This window comes from Homalodisca vitripennis, chromosome 5 (genome assembly GCF_021130785.1).
Source record: "Homalodisca vitripennis isolate AUS2020 chromosome 5, UT_GWSS_2.1, whole genome shotgun sequence".
In the NCBI taxonomy this organism is placed as follows: Eukaryota; Metazoa; Arthropoda; class Insecta; order Hemiptera; family Cicadellidae; genus Homalodisca; species Homalodisca vitripennis.
Window position 1 is genome coordinate 172,567,480 of NC_060211.1, and position 20,297 is coordinate 172,587,776.

Sequence of the window (20,297 nt, forward strand, 5' to 3'; positions counted from 1 at the left end):
GGGGCCAACTGAAAAATTTACAATTATAAAAAAGAAAACATTGAAAAATCTAAACTATAAAGAACATGCTATAAAGAAAAATCACCATATAAATTTTGAATCATCAAGTGTAGTTTTTAAAGAATCTTCCTGGACTAAAAGAAATAAAAAAAGTGCATGTATGACGATTTTAAAAGATAATTGTATTTTCCAACCTTAGGTAAATTTCAGTGAAATTTTTCTACCATTAGTTAAAGAAGAAATCCATTCCAAAATTATGAATTGCAAACCACATTTTTCTACATAATCCTTTTATAATTTATTAGTTTTTGGTCTTTACAATTAGTTTTAAACTTTATTCTATTTTATCATATGTTTTTGTCTATTTTACATATATGTTTTTTTTTGTAAACAATATATAACTGATGATGCCTTAACCGGCGAAAGCACTTTTGAAGTAAATTAAATGTGGAAGAATAAAAAATGTCTTTTGTATTAATATTTAGGGGACACAAAACATTTTCAAAATCACCAAATGAAACTTTAGAACAAAATAGGGGATGGAGGGGATCCTGACTTTTTATTTACCCTGTATACATTTTATGCTCATTAGATTTGTGCAACCATTCTTAAGGGAGACATTACATATGTTTCAAGTATAGTTCAACAGTAAAAATGCATTTTGTTAGTTATCATGTTTATTAGTCGATAATAAAAGTTACATACTTAATAATGCACAATACATTGTAAAACTAATGGACCTAAAAACAACTCAATTTTGAAGGTATAAAGCTAATAAAAACACAGTCTTAGGAAAAAACAGGACTAAAATTGCATGTACTTTTTTGTGGGATACATTTATAAGTATCTTAATTGTATAATTAGGTTTTTATTAGTTAGTTATTTTACGTTTTGGCCATTAATCTGTGTCTTGTAAGGTGAGGTGAGAACTTTAAAGACATCTGTTATGTTGAAACTGTATTAAACTATCACAGACAATGTACTAATTGCTAACGAACTACAGTCGGGGCCACCAAATTAGGCGGGTAGGTGGAATTGCGCCGTTGCCAGATTGTGCAAACATCGTGAAATAGAACAATCCCTGAATTGTATCCATTTTAGAGCTTGATGTTGTTTGCTTTCTCCTGAGATTCTGATGACATCTTACAAGTTACAAAGATGAAAATCGTATTATTGACTTCAGGAGAGACTGCTGATGATAACAATATATAATTTTTGTATGTAAATACAAAAATGTAATTTTGAAATACTAAATACCTACAAACCAATTTTAATTCATTAACATGGTGTATTAAACATTTCAGTAAGCGAGGAAGTTTTTTATTTTTTGGTTAGGAACATTTTTCCTGTGGCAAAATTTTAGACAAAGGCATAAACTTTATTTTTTGTTCCAAACAAATTTTTCTCAGTTTACTAACTTCGCTGGGAAATGCGTGCAAACCTAAATTATTGAAATCAAACACACAGAGCGATGCGTGCGCCGTGCGTATACACACAATTTCTGCTCAACGTTTTTTAATAGCAATACTTTACTTTCTATAGTACTATGTATTGTAACCATAGCGAAAATTAAATAAATATTTTAAGTTTATAAAATTAACCATGCTTAAAACAATCTTTTGCCTTCCTTAGCAAAATTATTTTAAATATAAACATTTTAAACACGTGTAGTAATACAAATAGTAAAGAGACATTTTTAAGTAATTATTATTAAACAAGTGACATTGTTAGTACATACTATTACATAATCACAGTGAAATTATATGTCAGTCCATGGTTGATTTGATCACTTGGTGGTTCCGAGTTACTTGCTTTTAATCTTTGTCAATGTCACAGTCACTGTCGCTGTTTTCACTGTCTGATAAGTCGTCTCTAAGGTTTATAATAAATGGTTCCATTACGTCATCTCTAACAATTTCTTTAGCCCAATCGTCAGACAGCAAATTCTCACTGTGTCTAACACAATTTTCCCAATCGACAGCGGTGACGTTATCTATAGCTTCTGAAGTGAGTTTTTCAACTCACTTAAGAAGGTGTTTTTTCATTTTCACGTGAACTACCAGCATCCTCCATTTTCAGTATGTAACTACACTCACTAACTAGTCAGACAGTAGAATACGACTGGCACTGGCACCGTGGCGTGTGGAAGCTGCAGCGTCGGCGCGACGCTTGGACTAGGCAACAATGTGCACACAGCGTTGCCAATTTGTGCCTGAGAGCGACCGATTCTCGACCTTCCTCCGCTTCACCGGTCCCATACGTGGCAGCAGCGCAAATCCACCCACCCGGCTTATTTGGTGGCCGTGACTAGTATTCATGTTTTTATTCTAGCATTTATTGAGTAGTAAAGATTTAAAAGCAGTATAAAATGATTTATTTCTGTTCTTGAAGTTAACATGGTTCCTGAAGTTAAATTTGTATAAGTTGGTTAGTTCTCTTTTTTTTGTATAATGTTAATTTTGTCTCATTAAGGATTTAAATTTGAGTTGTAACAAAATGGTTCAAGATATTTAAAGTTATTCTCCTTTATTTTGGGGATTGGAAAGGTCATTTTGAAAATCACAAAAACAACAACTTAATATTATTATTAATTTCCTGAAGACTGTTGGAAAATATTATTATTATTAGAAAATCAAGAGTGTTTATTCATTTTAAATAATTTTTGCCCTGATAAAAACAATTGCACTTTAAAGTACATTTTATAAATGTACAAAGTACATACAATTAGTAATTTGTAAATTAACTAGAAACATTAAATATATTTATATTATCTTACTAAACCCTACCAGGAATAAAAATAAAAATAAAAATTTATTAATAATTCAAATCAGTGTTGATGTATCCTCTATTATATAAGAGTAACCAATAATACAAAATTATTATTAACTTAATATTTTCTAAATAAATGCAAAGTACCTTGTGAAAATGTTGTGTTTGAGCTGAGATGCTGAGAGATGTTTTGGAGCAAACTGAACAGTCATCAGTGTGTAAATTTAGCCCTATTTGAGTAGGGTAGTGAGGGTATTGGATCTGTGTATAGCTTATCTAAGCAGATAATGCACTTAACCATTACCTTCTTGGTATTAAGATAGCAATCTCTCAATCTATTGAACATTTAAAGTTCAGATAGGCTCTCAGCTGAATTGAATCAACTTTAGATTTTGGGAGCTGTGTTAAACCTAAAATAGTTTTATTCCCTTATCATTTATAGTCCAGTTCTGCAAGTTACCTATTTTGAATTATCACACTATTGCAGTTATCACAGCATGCTTTGTCAGATCAATTTTATATGTATTTATTTTTAAAAATGTATATTGTAATATTTTTTAGTGTTTGGTAAAGTTATTTATGTTAAATGTTGTTCAGGATAATGTGGTGAATTCCTTTTTACATACTCGTTTCTGTCCTAAAATAAATAACAAATTTGAAACTATTTTCAATTCTAAATTTTATATGACATGTAAAACATTTTTTTACCAGGTAAAGACGCTATTAAATACAAACATTTTAAATACATTTTCAGAAAGTATTGTATGAAAAAATTTATAAAATATTATAGAGTTTTTTTTTATTTACTAGTCTTCATGTTGCCAAGTTCACACAATATTTACTGCAAAAACATAACCAACTGACAAGTCAATAGTCACAATTACTAAATTGACTCACTCACTCACTACTGCTTGATCAGTCAAGCAAATTTTCATTACTTTTAACAAAAAAATATTATGCCCTACAAATTCCAAAGTGACTCCATAGAGAAAGAACAATAAAGAACAATAAATAACAAAGCACTTATGGATTATAGAAACAATATTGGAAGCACACAAGAATGAATATCCTATATTTACAACTTGTCAGACTAAGTCTGTCCAATGGAACAGAGGAACAGCAATTTAGCAATGTTGGGTTAAGTTAGTCTGTGGAGCACATAAGGTTAAAGATGCAATTTATAGATTTCTAATTGTTCTTGGAATTATTGATATTTTATTTATATTTTAATTGAGTGTTTCAATTAAATGTTTTTATTGGTAATCATAAAAATTGAATGTAGAATTTAAACAATTCATCTGAATGTATTAAGCAGTTAATTTCATAGTTACTTACCTTGTTCTAATGTCGGAGAAAAAGTAAAAAATCATTGTAACAAATTACAACAAAGGAATTTCTCTATATCTTATGCAATAGAATTATTTAACCGTAACGAAAGAGTCTGTGACAATATCAGGTGGTCTATTCATACTGTCACAGAGTGATTCCATGACGACATCACGTTTAAAAATATTTTTAATAAAAAAACTTTCAAATTTTAAAAATTGAACAACTTTCAACTTTAACATTGCTATACAGCTTCTCAATTCTCAATTTGTTTTGAGGCGTATCATACTCAAGTAGAATATAAGACCTTAGCCTATTCATAAACTGTGTAGTTATTTTTTGTACTTGAAACGTGTGGGTTGTGTTCTCTTTTATTTTTGGTTTTTAGTAGAATTAGAAATATGCCTGCTACTTCTGATTATGTAGCAAGTATTATAATTGCGTGGTCCTTTGAAATTTTGTTTGGCAGTTAAAATGGTTCTTGAGGTTTGCATTTTTTATAAGTTGGTTAGTTTTTACTTGATTTATGTTACTTTTTCTTTTGCAATGCATTTATTATTAAATAATGACCATAATAATAACTTCTAAGCGTAAAAAACCATATAAACCATAGTAACAACAAACCATGAAATCCCTGTGAAAAAACTAGCAGAGTTAGTATGTTTTGCTAAAATTAAATTAGTTTAATTTTAACAATATTTTTTTTAAATGGCCTGGTTTGTTTATAGTTGTCACATACAAAGATGAAGCAAGTGTTGACGGTTTGCCAAAAATGTGCGTCTGAACTGTGGTGTTGGCAACTGCCCATTAGTGTGTGGGGTAATATCAACAACTCGTAGCTATGCTCGTAAAAATGTTGTGTTTGTTTGGCTTGACCTTTCCTGTTGATTTTATATAAATATTATTCCCTGTGCTTAGAGTAACTATGTTTACATGTTGTAAATGGATCAAAAGAGTTCTCCTCTTTGAGCTTGATTTAGAGCTTATGTTATGTTTTTAAGGCTTCAGCTCGATGCAATAACACAGATCCTCTCTATCTCAATGGCACCCAACCAATGGAACTTTAAAAACCTAGGTGTATAAAACAGCTCGGAGGTCTGAGCATGTAAACTGTGAGAAAACCAAGTGTTAATTTACTGTAACAGTGCTAAAACAGAAATGTTTCTTAAGTGAGGAATCTATCTATTACTAATGTTTTATATCTTGACACTTTATCTACAGAGCCGTATGTGTTTAACGGCAGCACACAATGCTACTGTAACCTTTGGTAGCAAACGTGTTAAAATGGCTAATATAAGAAATGTATATAGTACACATTAAAGTTATTGTAAAATTGCTAAAGGGGTTTAATTTTGTTAGTTTTAATTTTTAAATAAAGTTTGTAATTTGATCCTTTTATGATTGGCTTGATAAGGTAGTTACATGATTATATTTATTTTTACTATCTACTAGTCAGTGTGGATTTTATAGGACTATATTTATTTTTACCGTCTACTAGTCAGTGTGGATTTTACATGACTATATTTTTACCATCTACTAGTCAGTGTGAATTTTTCATGATTATATTTATTTTACCGCCTACTAGTCAGCGTGGATTTTTACATGACTATATTTATTTTACCGTCTACTAGTCAGTGTGGATTTTACATGACTATATTTATTTTTACCGTGTACTAGTCAGTGTGGATTTTTACATGACTATATTTATCTTTACCATCTACTAGTCAGTGTGGATTTTACATGACTATATTTATTTTTACCGTCTACTAGTTAGTGTGGATTAGTTTTGATCTCTCTGATAGATGAGGAAGACTTTGGTCTACCTCATCTATCTTGAATACTGTCAATTAAAGTTACAGGATGTTTGGAAATTATAGACCACATGGCCACATGTGTTAGTGTCACTTGTTAAAATGTCATATGATTGTAGTTATTTCGTCAACACATGTTTTGATTGTGCTCTTTTCTCTTTGCCATCATTGTTACCCAAACACCAATGTAAAAATATTCTCTGATGCTCAGCTAAATCTCAAGAAGTGACATGACTGTCATAATACTCAGTGTTGCTCATATAGAAATGAAGTATCATCAAAATTACAAGTCTATATGTCAGTTCAGTTTCGAGAATTCATACAAACTTGCAGATAGATAGAAATTAAAAATTTCCAGCCTCTCAGGTAATAGGATTTGCTAACACTCAGCTAATTAAAAAATTTTAATTGATTTTTACATTATAAGTTGTTTGTATTAACATGTTTAAGCCCAGCTATATTTGGAGAAATATCACCTGAAATCCCAAACGTTTAACTGCATAAGATAATTACTTTTATGGAAAAAATCTTTTTCTTATAAAAGGTACTCAGACATCACAGTGGCATCATCGGTACTAACAGTGTAAACACATATCACACTGACCAAATATTTGCATTGAAACTCTTGATATAATACATACAGGCATATATAGTAATAACTTTGGTAAATAACATCGTTTTTAGATAAAATTGACTTTTTATATAAAAAGTACTATGACATCACTGTAACATCATTACGGTGTCACTAGTGGTGTTGATATGTAACTTCAAACTCACTCATCTCCAAAATAATATTAGTGAAGTATGTGAGAAAATAGTGGGAATCAGAGTCCACTAATAAGAACAGCTGACTACAAATCAGCTACACTCAAGTTGTAAACATTACAAAATAATCTATACTTTGAAGACTGATTTCCAAGAACCCAAGGTCGATTTGGTATTCTTATACATGTAAATAAACATTAAATAAAACAATAATTACAATTTGTTATTAGTTAATAAAAAATATGTGGCTTAAAAATACCCCAGTACTTGATGCCACTCATATCGCAATCCTAGTGGTGTGACATGTGCAAGACGTCACCGGGTTTGATCGTATTAAAGTGTGGACTACATAAATTATAGTAATAAGTTAAACTGTCCAAATTATGAGCTGTATTAATAATTTACAACAGAGTAAATTATAAAAGTTAGGAGAGATTAGATTATGAGATTTATTATTGTGAAATTTTATTCTGATTTTTTAAAAATTGAAACACGATTGAATAACTATAATGAACAATTAAATATCACAAGACAGTTTTAATTTAAAACTACAAATGTGTAGTCAAAAATAGATAAAAAAAGTCCAGATATTTTAAAGAAATATTCCTACTGCAACATGCATGTTTTGTCACATGTAAAGTTATATTCTCATTGCAATACTGGCTATTTTGTCACATGTAAAGTTATATTCTCATTGCAATACTGGCTGTTTTGTCAGAAGTAAAGTTATATTCTCATTGCAATACTGGCTGTTTTGTCAGAAGTAAAGTTATATTCTCATTGCAATACTGGCTATTTTGTCAGAAGTAAAGTTATATTCTCATTGCAATACTGGCTATTTTGTCAGAAGTAAAGTTATATTCTCATTGCAATACTGGCTATTTTGTCAGAAGTAAAGTTATATTCATATTGCAGTACTGTTTATTTTGGTATGAGTGAAGTTTTATTCGTATTGTAGTGTGGTTTATTTTTGTATTCTTATTGCAGTAGTGTCTATTTTACTATAAGTAAAGTTATAGTAATATCAAAAGTATCGCATGTTTTGCCCCAAATAAAGTTCTATTCTTATTGCAGCATTGCATATTTTGTAACATGTAAAGATGGCAGATGTCAAACTATTATAAACAGAAACTTGTATAACTTTGTTTCTTTAAGAGTACATATTAGGTGATGTGGTAATAGTTTATTGGCTTTGAAGAACTAATAGTTATAAACAGTTTATTTATACACATTCATTCAAATTCATTATTAAATTACTGGATACAAGTTACACAAATTTGGCGTATTCAGTTCTAATATTTAGGTCAATAAGCTGTCTTTGTCTAGATTTTCAATTTCATTGTTTACTACACCAGTTCTTATTTAAACTTGTCAAGCAGTTTACTTTTTTTATGTGCAATGAGTTGTTGAGTATTGCACAGTTGTGTGCAGCAGCATCCTAGACAAGTAATGTGCAAACTAGAACTTCAAGTTTGTTAAGTTTTTTGTCAGATATTTGTTTTTATTAATATAATATCAATAACATTTCTCATAGAATGCAACTTATTTTTACACTATGCAATGATTAATAACTAAAAACTATAAATAAAAATTGATTTTAACCTAAACTTCTCAATATGAACATAAAAATTAGCTGTTATGTTTTTATTATGTGGTAAAAACAATGATTTATAACACGATACTTTACGTTATGAATTGTGGAGGAATATCTGTGTAAGTTCTGATTGTTGATTTGCGCACTGCCTTATAAAGTGTAAAATAATCATTTTCACTTTCATTCACCCACAACAACAACACTGTTCTCACTTCATTTCAGAACTCCTACTACCACGAATCAATGCGGAATCAAGGTCAAATGACTTATCACTGATTGATAAGCATTTATGAGACCATTATATCAAAAATTTTTGTTTGTAATAAATTGTGTTATGGTTAGAAACTGGTTAGATTATAATTTTCATCATAAAACCGTAATTGTTTTGAAATAAATGTTGTTTTATCTTTAGATATATATTTTGGTGTTTGAACCCTCGTTAATACCGTTTAGTGGGAACTCTAGCTAAAAACTACTTAAAAACCTAAACATTTGTTGTTGTAAATTGTAATAACACAAATTACAACAACATATTTATGTGGTTTTTTATTTTTTCAATGAATTAAGGAGCTGTTATTATTGACACCATACATTTCTTAAGTCATATACAATAACATAAACATTGCAAAGTATCTAACTTTTATACATAGTATAACTTAACTCTTCATGTGTGATTTTATTTTACGATATTTTTGTAGATAAGCGATTACTAAACCAAACATGATACTTATGTAAGTTTCATTTACAATGTACAAAACAAAAAAAGAATTAGATCTGTACTGTTATGACAAAGTGCTTTATGTATTCTCAAACCTTTAGTTTTATAAACATTTTTTGTTTTTGTACAATGCATTTTTAACCAGGGCTGGCGTAACTTTGCATTACTAAGCTTTTATATCAATAAATTATGAAAAGATGAGAATAAGACAAGAAAAAATGTACAGAACAACGCCAATGAATGTACCTTCAAGAATTCAAGAAATTTCGTATTTATTAATCTTTTTGTATTTTATTTGTTCTAACAAAAATGGTTACCATGCTGAGCAGGTGATATTTGAGTGAATTTTATTGATCTGTGCATAAAAAGTAATTTTTAACAATGACTGTTCTACAACGATATTCGTAATGTTATTTTTTTGTTAAACTGACATGTCTATGTACCAATGGTTAAAAAATTAAATTCATTTCAAAATAAAAATTAAGTTTTGTACTTTCCTTTACGTCTCCGAACAGTATTGAGTATAAGATCAATTCAATTTTTAAAAAAACTTATTTATTTCGAATTAAAGAAATTACAATTCCATAATAGATTAATTTATACTATAATATCTTAAAAATATGATTAAAACATAAACACTTCTTAAAATATAGGAAAAAAGTACCCACCTAATTAAACCTGTATGTGGGTATGAGTCGTTGAAAACAGTACCTACATAGGCAAGGCTGTATGTGGGTACAAGTCGTTGAAAAAAATAGGTCGACCTAAATTGCTGGTAAGTTTTAATCATATATATGACTCAGATATATAGCATACAAAAAGCACACTCATACGCACATAAGTAATCAATGATTGATTGATTGATTGACTTGCATGCTTATACATATACATACACATACATAAATACACAAACCTTGCTCCCTGTACATTAGAGTGGAAGTAAAGTAAAGTAACGTAGGTTGGTACAATAGATAAGGGCATCATTGTGGTGATTTGGATGGCAGTGGCATATGCCATCTTATTCTATGAATAAGTTCGCTATATATTATCCAAATTACTTGAAATTTTCAGGACCTGTTCATAATTACATTTAATTTTCAAATGTTCAACTATTAATTTTAAAATGAAAAAAAGTTTTATAACTACAAACTAACAAAATAAAAAACATAAGTATAAACAAATTTAGACCTATTTATTTGCTTGAACATTTTTATCTTAAAGACAATTCTATTAGCTAAATAACGATACCAATCTCAAGCAGATGTCATGATGTATAAAAAAAGTTTAAATTTTTTAAAAACACTGCAAAAAAGTCAATTTTGGGTATCACAGTTTTGTGTATTGTACAAGTTCAAGGCCTGGATATTTTTGGAAAATGTTTTGTTATTGGGAACAGCCAAATGGTTAAGGTGTTAAAAATGACAAAATGTTTATTTAAAGATCCTAAATAAATCCTCATGCAGAATCAGTTGCTAGCAAATAAATTTTCTACATTTATGTAGTGAATGTTAAATTTTTATAAAGCTTTTATGGAAAACCGTGAAAGTTTTATGACAGTATTTTGAACGGTTATCATAGAACTTAACGATGATTGTGAGCTATTCGGGTCAGATGGGATAAGTGACTATCAAGGGTCCCGGTGTTGTAACTAATTGGTTGTAAGGACCTGAGTGGTCGGGTCACCAATTGTCAGACGTGCTGTGACCTGCAGCCTCTCATTCTTCGCTACTCTGAGCGTTGAGCTGTGAAACGGTCACATTTTGAACATACCTTTTAACTATCTATTGGTTTGTGAACATTTTCCAGATATTTCACTTAACAAATTTAAACATATCTTAGTTATTGAAGACTCTTAGAGCAATTGGAACAAATTTTAAATAGTGCTAAATGTTAATAAAATAAAACTTTCCAATATGGTTTAGTTTTTTGACGAGGCCTTTCAAAACCAAAGGTTTCATCATCAGGCGACTCCACAAATAAGTATTTACATTATCTTTCTTACAATTAATATTAAAATACCATAATGGTGTAAATATGCATTGTTTTTAATTAAAAATCTAAAATTAATAAAAGAAGTAACAAAACCAATGAATTTATATGCTTGGGAAACCCTACACATAAACAGCAATAAAGTAAAATTCATAAACAATGAAGAAGGCCCTATTGAAAATTCCAGGGTCTATTTTCTTCTCAATTTATTCAAAAATCATACTGGCAGAAATATTTCCAAATTTTTTTATTTGCATATTTACACCATATGGTATTTTAATATTAATTGTAAGAAAAATAACGTAAATACTTATTTGTGGAGTCGCCTGATGATGAAACTTTTGGTTTCAAAAGGACTTGTCCAAAAAATAAAACCATATTGGAAAGTTTTGTTTTATTAACATTGTGTACTATATTTTAGTCAAATACATATACTTTTTACAAATTTACTCTTTATGTACAATTATAATGTAAAACCAATTTTTTATTTGATTTTTAATAACAAATAATCAAATTTGAATTTATAGACATTTTGTTAAAAATATAAAACTTTTTAACCCTTAACAATTACAATTATTGAGCTTCTTAATGTTCTAAAACAAACTAAACCAAACTCATGTATGAATAAATTTCTATGTTGACTTGTATTTAGCTGTGTGATTTGTCATGCTAGCGCACATTATTAAAGGACTGCAATATTATTATGTCCTGCCATTTTTATGACATCTATAGCTTTTGCCCATCTTTTTGTGTTGTTTACTATTCCATTATGAATGAGGTACCTGTCGAATATTTTAGTATTGTGTGGATATACTGAATAAAATATAGCCTAATATCAATATTTCTTTACCATTATATTATATTTATTCTTATTTGAAACTATCCAGTACATTCATGTTCACTCCAAAAATCATAATAAAGCTACAAAAATTATTCTGCCAGTACACTAGCCTTAGTTTAGCACCACACAAGCAACTAGTTTCAGGAATAAAAGTTATGATTTGTAAATAAAAACAATTGTACCTTTTATGATGTGCTTAGTTCAGGAATGGGAGAAGAGCAACTCAACTAAATGCATCCAAACTAAAATTGTCTGTACGATGTTGAAGTTTCCTAATCTTTCACAGAACAGTTAAATGATAATATTTAGACACACTTAACCTTAACATAGTTACAAAAATACAAAGTTATAAATATTTTGGTAAAACACATGTTATTTATTGATGGTGGCTAATTATACATTAATTCTATTATATAATACTGGACATACTTCTATATTGAGTAAATAATCTCAGTCTGTCATTTAGAAGTCAAGGTGGGAAAATTAGTTGTTCTACTATTTTCTGGAAGTTGCTTTCCAGATTTGTGTATTTTGTATTGATTGAGATGCCTATTTTACTAAAATATGATTTCTTTCCCTTCACTTCTCTTAAAATATGATCACTTGCAAAAAAATGTTCTACATCTTTCCTTTCTTATCCTGAATTTTCGTCTTTAACCATGTGTCAAACCAAATCATCATCTCTGACATTGGTCTCAACTTCAACTGTTTATCATGTCATAACTGTTTAAGATGTAGGATATCTAGACATTCCAGATGGGGGAATTAATCCAGAACTTCTATTTTTTGTCTTTATGCAGAATTAGAAAATCCTCACCCTCCCAAATATAATTTAGCCTTACAAAAGATCCTTATTGATTGATAATGATGAACTAATGAAGTTCTTCTTCACTGGGAAGGCTTCTTCTGCTTTTAAAGAAATGCCTATTGACAAACACAGTTGACACCTGCAAGTTTAATGAAACCTTTAGTGATAAATGGTGAAAATTAGTCAGTATTTCCGGTAGTCTTAGGGCAATCACATCTAGAGTTGTAATGACAAACAACAAAATTTAATCTACTCCTCACTGGACTCATTCAATTAACTAGTCAATATTGACAATTTAAATTGTTTGTTAGTAAAGGAAACATTGCTCAATGTTGTAACAATTGTATGTAGATCAATATCAGTTGGCTTGATTGTTTCAGATAGACTTAGTATCTGACAGTAATGTCATATGTATTATCATTTTACTCTCATTACAAAAAACTGTTACTGTTTGTACATTGCCCTTGTATTTTCTATTCGGAAAGCAATTTACCAAATTTGTAGTTGGGTACTTATGAAAAGTTGAAATTGTAGATTTTCTAGATTTGATGCTGTTACAACTTTCTATCAAAAACAACTTTATGTTCTGTAATGTACGTCTAACTTAATCTGTTTTAGATTGATCACTGCCAAATTGTTTCTGAAGTCATTTAAAATCAATTTATGCCCAAGAAACCACAGATAAAGAATCCAGTACAATTATTTTGTACTATTTTAAAATTTAAAGTTTATCACAAACTGAAAACATGTGGTGAAAAACAAAATTTTATTAAATTTTGAAATGATTGCCCATAATGTACAAAAGTGTATATACTTCAAACATTGAGTTTTTAAAGAATTTGCTGAATAAAATATTATGGACAGTAACTGGAGATAAACATTGCAAAAATGTCACAAATTATTTCTATATTTTCAGTATAACATTACTTAAATGATTTTTGTAATGGCCTTATGAGCACATTTAAAAAGTTAAATTTGACATTTTTTAAATTTCTTGAAGTTATTTTTCTATATAAATCAAAATATTAGTTAAAAGATTATTAAATGCATGCATCTTTCTAACCTACATAGGTAGTCTTTGGTAAATTGGTGTTACACTTTAAATAAAATTGTCATTTATAAAGTATTGTTTGCTTCATAATGTGGATTCCAGTCTTTCAGTTTTAAAACTAACACATGTGGAGATACCAGATGCTGTATTCTGTAAACAAACCTTGAAATATGACAATATGGCTTAATTATAGGTAAAATATTAATGCATTTTATTTATATTTTAGAGATTATCTAGTGACAGTATTTAACCTACAATTTGTTTTACAGTTGTCGTTTGGTAATGTAACTCCAAAATGGTGTGTTGTATTTTTAAATTTGCCCTGCAGTAACCTTACAATGCAACCAAAACTATTAAGCAACGTTGTACAAATTCTAAAAATTTTGAAATTATTTAGATTTTGTGTGGGATTTATTTAGTATCCAACCATATGTAAATGAATATCAATTAAAGTTGTTTTAAAATATTTATCAATGTTTAAACACTGCATTCGCTGTTTACAACTGTAACTTAATTGATTGCCATGCAATAAACTAAAGTTACAAAGCTTTTCAACTCAGTTTTTACTCACAATGTTTTTTACTTAAACTAGTTGTATTTATAACATTTAAAAAAGAATTAGTTTTTTAATACATCTCTTAAGTGGTTTTACTAAAATGAGAATTTTTATTCCTCTGTCATCCTTTAAAGTCAGAATTTTCTATATATCAACTGGATGGTTATTAGTTTGACATCTGTATTTAATTTGCCTGGCAGAAGCTAGTTTAGTAGCAGCATAAGTTTCTAAAACATTTGTCACAATGACTTACGTTGGGAGGAAGGCTGGGGCTTGTACATCGCTGCCAGTGTGATGTACCGACACGGACTACATGGGAGCTAACAATAGCTCACTAGTGTCTGTGTCCAGGGTCAGAAGTTAACCCACAGCCGGCTCTCACCGCACTTGTTTTTTGGTGGTGGTTTATCTGTCATTATCAGCCTCTATGGTTTTAGTGGTTTAGACGCCACTTGTTTCAATACAACAACCAAACATAAAGGTTTTAAAATTTTGACGTTTTGGTACATGAGAAAATTTTCTTGAACGTAAAAATGTTTTAAATGATGCAAATAAAATTAATATTTGCATTAATTTTATTATTACAACTAATCACTCAGTACACAGTTGTATATCATATTTAAAATGTAAAATTTCACGCAAATCTATTTACAACAGATAAATCAAGGTAAAATTTAAGAATTGACACTTAATTTAATATTTTTATTAGCTTTTGTAAGCCAATTTTATTTAAGTGCAACGAAATTAATATTATTCTATTGTTTAAAACTTTATTAAAACACTGTATTGACAAGATTCTTCGTATATACAATGAAAAAATTATAAAAGTGAAAAATTTTGGGTTAAAATGGAATTACCTATTTTACTTTTAACTTTTCAATTATTAAAACTATTGGTATCACAGAATTCATTTTCAGATTCATGTTTATAGCTTATTTGAAAAGACAGGAGTCAAAACAAAAAGATACATTGGGTCATAGAAATTCATTTCAGACTATGATAGATTCACAGTTAAATTAATTTCAATATGTTATAGTGCAAATTATTTACTACCTTAAATTAAATCAGAATTATTTTATGATGTGGTAACCATTGAATTAATTTTCAATCCGTACAATGAGATATTTTGTGATATTTTAAAATTCATAGTGTCTCTCTTGGGATTTAATAAAAAATCTATAAAAGTTACCGAACAATACGAACAATATAACAAAGTAATTTATAACTATGTGTTTAATAGTATTTTAATTCTACACATAAAAACTTACTATTTTAAAGATTTTAATGTAAATGTCTTATGGGTTAGTTTAAAGTTAAGAGTTAGATGTAAAAGTTGAAAATTTTTTATACGCAAGCAATTTAAAAATTACTCTTTCTTGTGCAGGTGGTTTTTCTCACATTGCAAAGGATTCATTTGAAATATATGTATAAGAAACCCATTTACTTTTTTAGCTAATTACAAATTTTTCACATAAACAAGATTATAAACAAAACGAAAGAAATATATTTTTAAAATCCTTTTTGATAATTTTATGACAATTAAATATGTGATTTGTTAAACTAAAACCTTATTCAATATGTTAAACAAATTATAATGTGAAGATTAATTGTAAATTATAGTGAATAAGCATATAGAGCAACTGTAAAACTAACTAACAATTATGCTTTATTTTCTGAACCATTGTAAATTTGAGCTTATAGCTTACATAAATTGAAATGTCTGGTGGTATATCAGTCAGTGATAAGGCAATGTTACCTGATGAAGGATGTCACCTGTCTGACATGATTACCAGTAAGTGAATGGGCCCTACACATTAGCCATGAAGTCTGCACACAATGGCACTGAACCACACCCGCCATCTACATAATCATCTTTCCTCCAAATTTATTTCAGTGGCATACAACAATGTTACAGTCTGAACTGATGATTCAAACTTTGGGCCTTTAAACACTGACCAGAAATTGATGTTGTAGATCACCCATATGTGTCATTAAAATTTGAACTTTTATATCAGTATTTTTTATGATGGCGTAAATTTTGTCAAAATTGTATGTGTGCACACCAAATAATAAATTCGTACTTTTAATGTAAAATTTTTTTAATTGCTTCCAAAATAAGTTGAATCCAGTTATTCATATTCAAAATTTTTAACTTTGTTTAGCTTTCATTAACATTTTTTGGGAAGGTTTTGAAATTGTATTTTTTATGAAATATTGTTATAGAGTGATTTTTTATTTTGAACTGAAATTGATTTAAGGCATTCCCCTTTACTTGAATTACAAGAATATCGATTATTTGGGTTTAAGAATGAGCAGGTCATAAAAGAACATTGGTTTATGTGTTACATATTTATGTTTTGAAGAAAGTCTTAATAAAAAACACAAAAAATGTGTACTTTGTATCCTGTTTTTGTACAAGACAGAGGATTTGGCAATAACAGTAAACTGGTGGAATCAATTCGGAATTGAATGATTAAAATGCCGGAATATAGGGTTTGTAACATATTTTTATTCCAAGGAATTGTGTGAAAGCTTCCTATAATCTGACATTTTATAACGTTTTCTTTACGTGATTAAACTTTCACGCCCCGTTTATTAATATTTTCAGCTTGTATTCTGATATCGAAATTGGAGATAAAAACCGATACTTTTATTTAAGTAAAATATGACATCATATGCTAAATTCCAATCTTGTGACTTGCTTTACGTTGTGTCACAGATGCCGAGTGCCTGGAGATATACAACTGTTTGGATAATCAGCTGACTTGGACTTCTACACATCTGAATATAGCCAGACACGTCTATGTCAAGCTGGGCCACGTCGTCAACTTTGTCGTAAAAACTCTCAACATGTTGGTGCCTCTCACATCTCTTGCAACGTTAACAAGGTGTGCTGTCATTATTGTTTCATACATTTAATTGTACGTAGGCTTTCTATTTAATCATACAAGATTTATAATTTAGTACGTAGCATATTTTATACGTTTTCAAAGCTAGATGTAACATCTAGGTAACAGAAACTTCAGGGGTAACAAATCATTTTAGTGACGGATTTCAATTTTAATACGTTTCTCCTTTTCCTCAAATCATTAGACTGGTTGTGTCTGGCTTTAATCTCAATTATTGGCAGATAAGGAACTTGTAAGAGTAGATAATAACTGTCGCTATCAACTTTATTAAAGAATGGCTCTCAGAATCGATATAGGAAGTACTTGGCAGATTACACATCTTGTTGTAATAACGTTTCGTGTTGAGGCGGGTCAGATGACACTTCAACAAAGATTAAATTCCAACCAGATTAATTCCAACAGATTTTTCGTCTCAAGTGTATATTTATTAATGGAAATATTAAAGTGGTTTCACAACCTGTGCAAAAAGATATTTTGAGATCACTAAAACGTTTGAATAATGTTGTTAAAAGATAACGTTTTAGTTAAAGTGTCAGAAAATAGTTGTAGTAAACGTGATTTGACAGCTATTTGGCTTTAAAGTCACGTGTTCATTCGGTTCCTTAAAGCAAGTCTGACTGAAAGAGCAAACGAAAATTGTTTTTGTAGTGGTTAACATGCTTGCTCAGGTAGTACAAAACTATTTTGTAGTGTCAGCCAGTTTGTTTATAAATTGTTTCTGAAAATAAACTAGGTTATTGCTACTGATACAATTTAATTAATGATACAATCTTTTGACATGAATTGTTTTGAAAAAAGCGAAATACAAAGTAAATTCAGGTTCGAGTTCTGCCAAAGCAATTACTTATTAATCATCAATCTGTAATAACATTTAGGCTAATATATATATATATATATATATATATATATATATATATATATATATATATATCTTTTCTGTTGTTGCCTATGCCCAAAAAATTTAATATGTAATGTATTTTGTAATAGCTGAACGTTCTATTTGTAGAAGTTCAAAATTAGTTACATCATTAAATATTTTTCAAAAAAAGCAATTAAAATAAAAGCTCATCTCAAACCAATGGATTCTTGCAAACGTTATTCAACTCATTAAAATTCCTTACCTTTCCCTCAATTTACATTTTTCATACCCTTCTTTACTATAAACAAAACCTTGGACTTTTTAACACCTTGTGCCACAATCTAAATATCAGATCAGAAACAACGTTCAGTTCAATTACAGTTCACTCTTCAAAACGTACTTTTACTAGATGTTTTGAAACCAATGTTTTGAAATGTTATTATTTCCACATGTTGTTTTATAAATTTTCATTAAAAATAAATGTTTTCTCTAGATTTTTGTATGGAGCATTATAGTATTTTATTCTGAATAAATTTTATGAAAATGTTAAAACCTTTGTGTTCTTTTTAATGTTCTTGTTTCTTTATCTTGGGGATTCTTTTTTAGTATTTTTTTTTTAGCGTTGTTTATAAATATTTTGTATTCTATGTTGTTCTAAGGAAGAAAATATGAAAATTAGCCGATTAATAATTGTTATTAATCTTTCCTCATAATCTTACACTGAAAATGGCAGTGTACTTTAGAATTATATCTCTGCAAATGCGCTCGACACTCTTGACTAACATTTTTTTAATATTCTGACACTAATAAATCTATATTGGTAAACAGAAAGTTTACGCAAACTATAAAACACTATCCATAGATTAAATTTTTATCAGTATACTTACAATCATCAAAGTGATGAAAAAGATAATTCCGTAATCAATCAAAATTTAATTCTTGGCTAGACGGAACGTATTGAAGTAAATACGCGCACACAAATGATAAGAGTGGAGTTATATGAGGTGCTGTATGAGATTGAAGTGAGCAGTGAAGGTTGTGTCACGTAATCATTGACAGGACACGGGCCGATAAGCTTGATACGAGATAGGGAAGGATCAAATGTTTGTGGTAAACAACAGCAAAAACAATTAGCAGGGATCGGTCACTAATTAGATAACAAGGTAGTCATATCAGCGTAATTAGTGTTGTGTAATTCTTTACAAATATTTTTTGCGCTATAGAGTATTTTTTTATCACTGTGAAATATGCATTTTAATAGTGTATTAAGTACCATTTGTTAAAATTGGTTGACGAATTACAAGTGTAATAAAGTAAGTGTGACTAGTGAAACGACCTTGAGTTTTGTCCTACAAAGACAAATGTTAAACTTCAAAGAATTTATGTCCTTATTTTTGATTGTAAATTAATGCGAGGAATCTCATTTTAAAGACATGATTAGTACTCATTCTAATGCTCTCTAGCTTTTCTTGTATAATGTTTTCTTTTGAAAATGGTATTACTGAATTTTTTAAAAGTTTTTTTCGGAGTAATGAAAAAAGCGTTTGTATATGTATTAATTAATCACATCTTTAAAAAATTCTTTTCATTCTACTCAAAAATAAGATTCAAATTCAAATAATCAAGAATTCATCACTGTGTAAGCATGGAATAGTATTGGTGTACAATATTAAGCTAGTACAATAAAACAAACTTATTCTAAATTCACCCAGCTTAAAGAATTTTATTTAGTCAACAAAGAAAAGAAAATAAACCTAGACAACTGCTGAATTCTGCTCTAACTCTCAAAATAATTCTTTAAGTGAGTAAAACGACAAATGATTGTAAAATTGTCTGAAGTTTTGACGTTGTTCTTATGGGTCTAAAATCAAGATTCAAATTCTTTATTGCTGTTAAATAACATTAATGATACAATAGGTTTTGTCACATTTCATCTAGATATAAGTGTAGTATTATATACAGTAGTATGGTCGTAAGTCTATAACAAATCTTAAAGTTGTATGTTGAAATTTAATTATAATATTAAAATTAATTGTATCTAGACTTAAATACGTAAAATAATGATAAAATGCAGAACAATTAATAACAATTAACAAGGAACAACAAATAATGACAATGTAACATAATCAAGGACAATAATTATATAAAAAACAAACAAAGGTTTAAGTAACATAAATAAATTAATATATATAATCTATTTAGATTATATGTATATATATATATATATATATATATTAATCAAGATAGCCTCATGTTTTTTAATTGATTTCCATGACCAAAAGTGACTATTACTATTGTTTT

General features: G+C 28.9%; 1 protein-coding gene across 1 annotated transcript in view; it reads left to right on the top strand.

Moving 5' to 3' along the window:
- LOC124363180 overlaps window positions 1–20,297 on the top strand; it is a 60,852-nt gene that overhangs the window by 26,176 nt on the left and 14,379 nt on the right. The window contains exon 10 of the mRNA XM_046818330.1: window positions 16,948–17,116. Coding sequence (XP_046674286.1) covers window positions 16,948–17,116 — 169 coding nt within the window. The remainder of the gene's footprint in view (window positions 1–16,947; window positions 17,117–20,297) is intronic.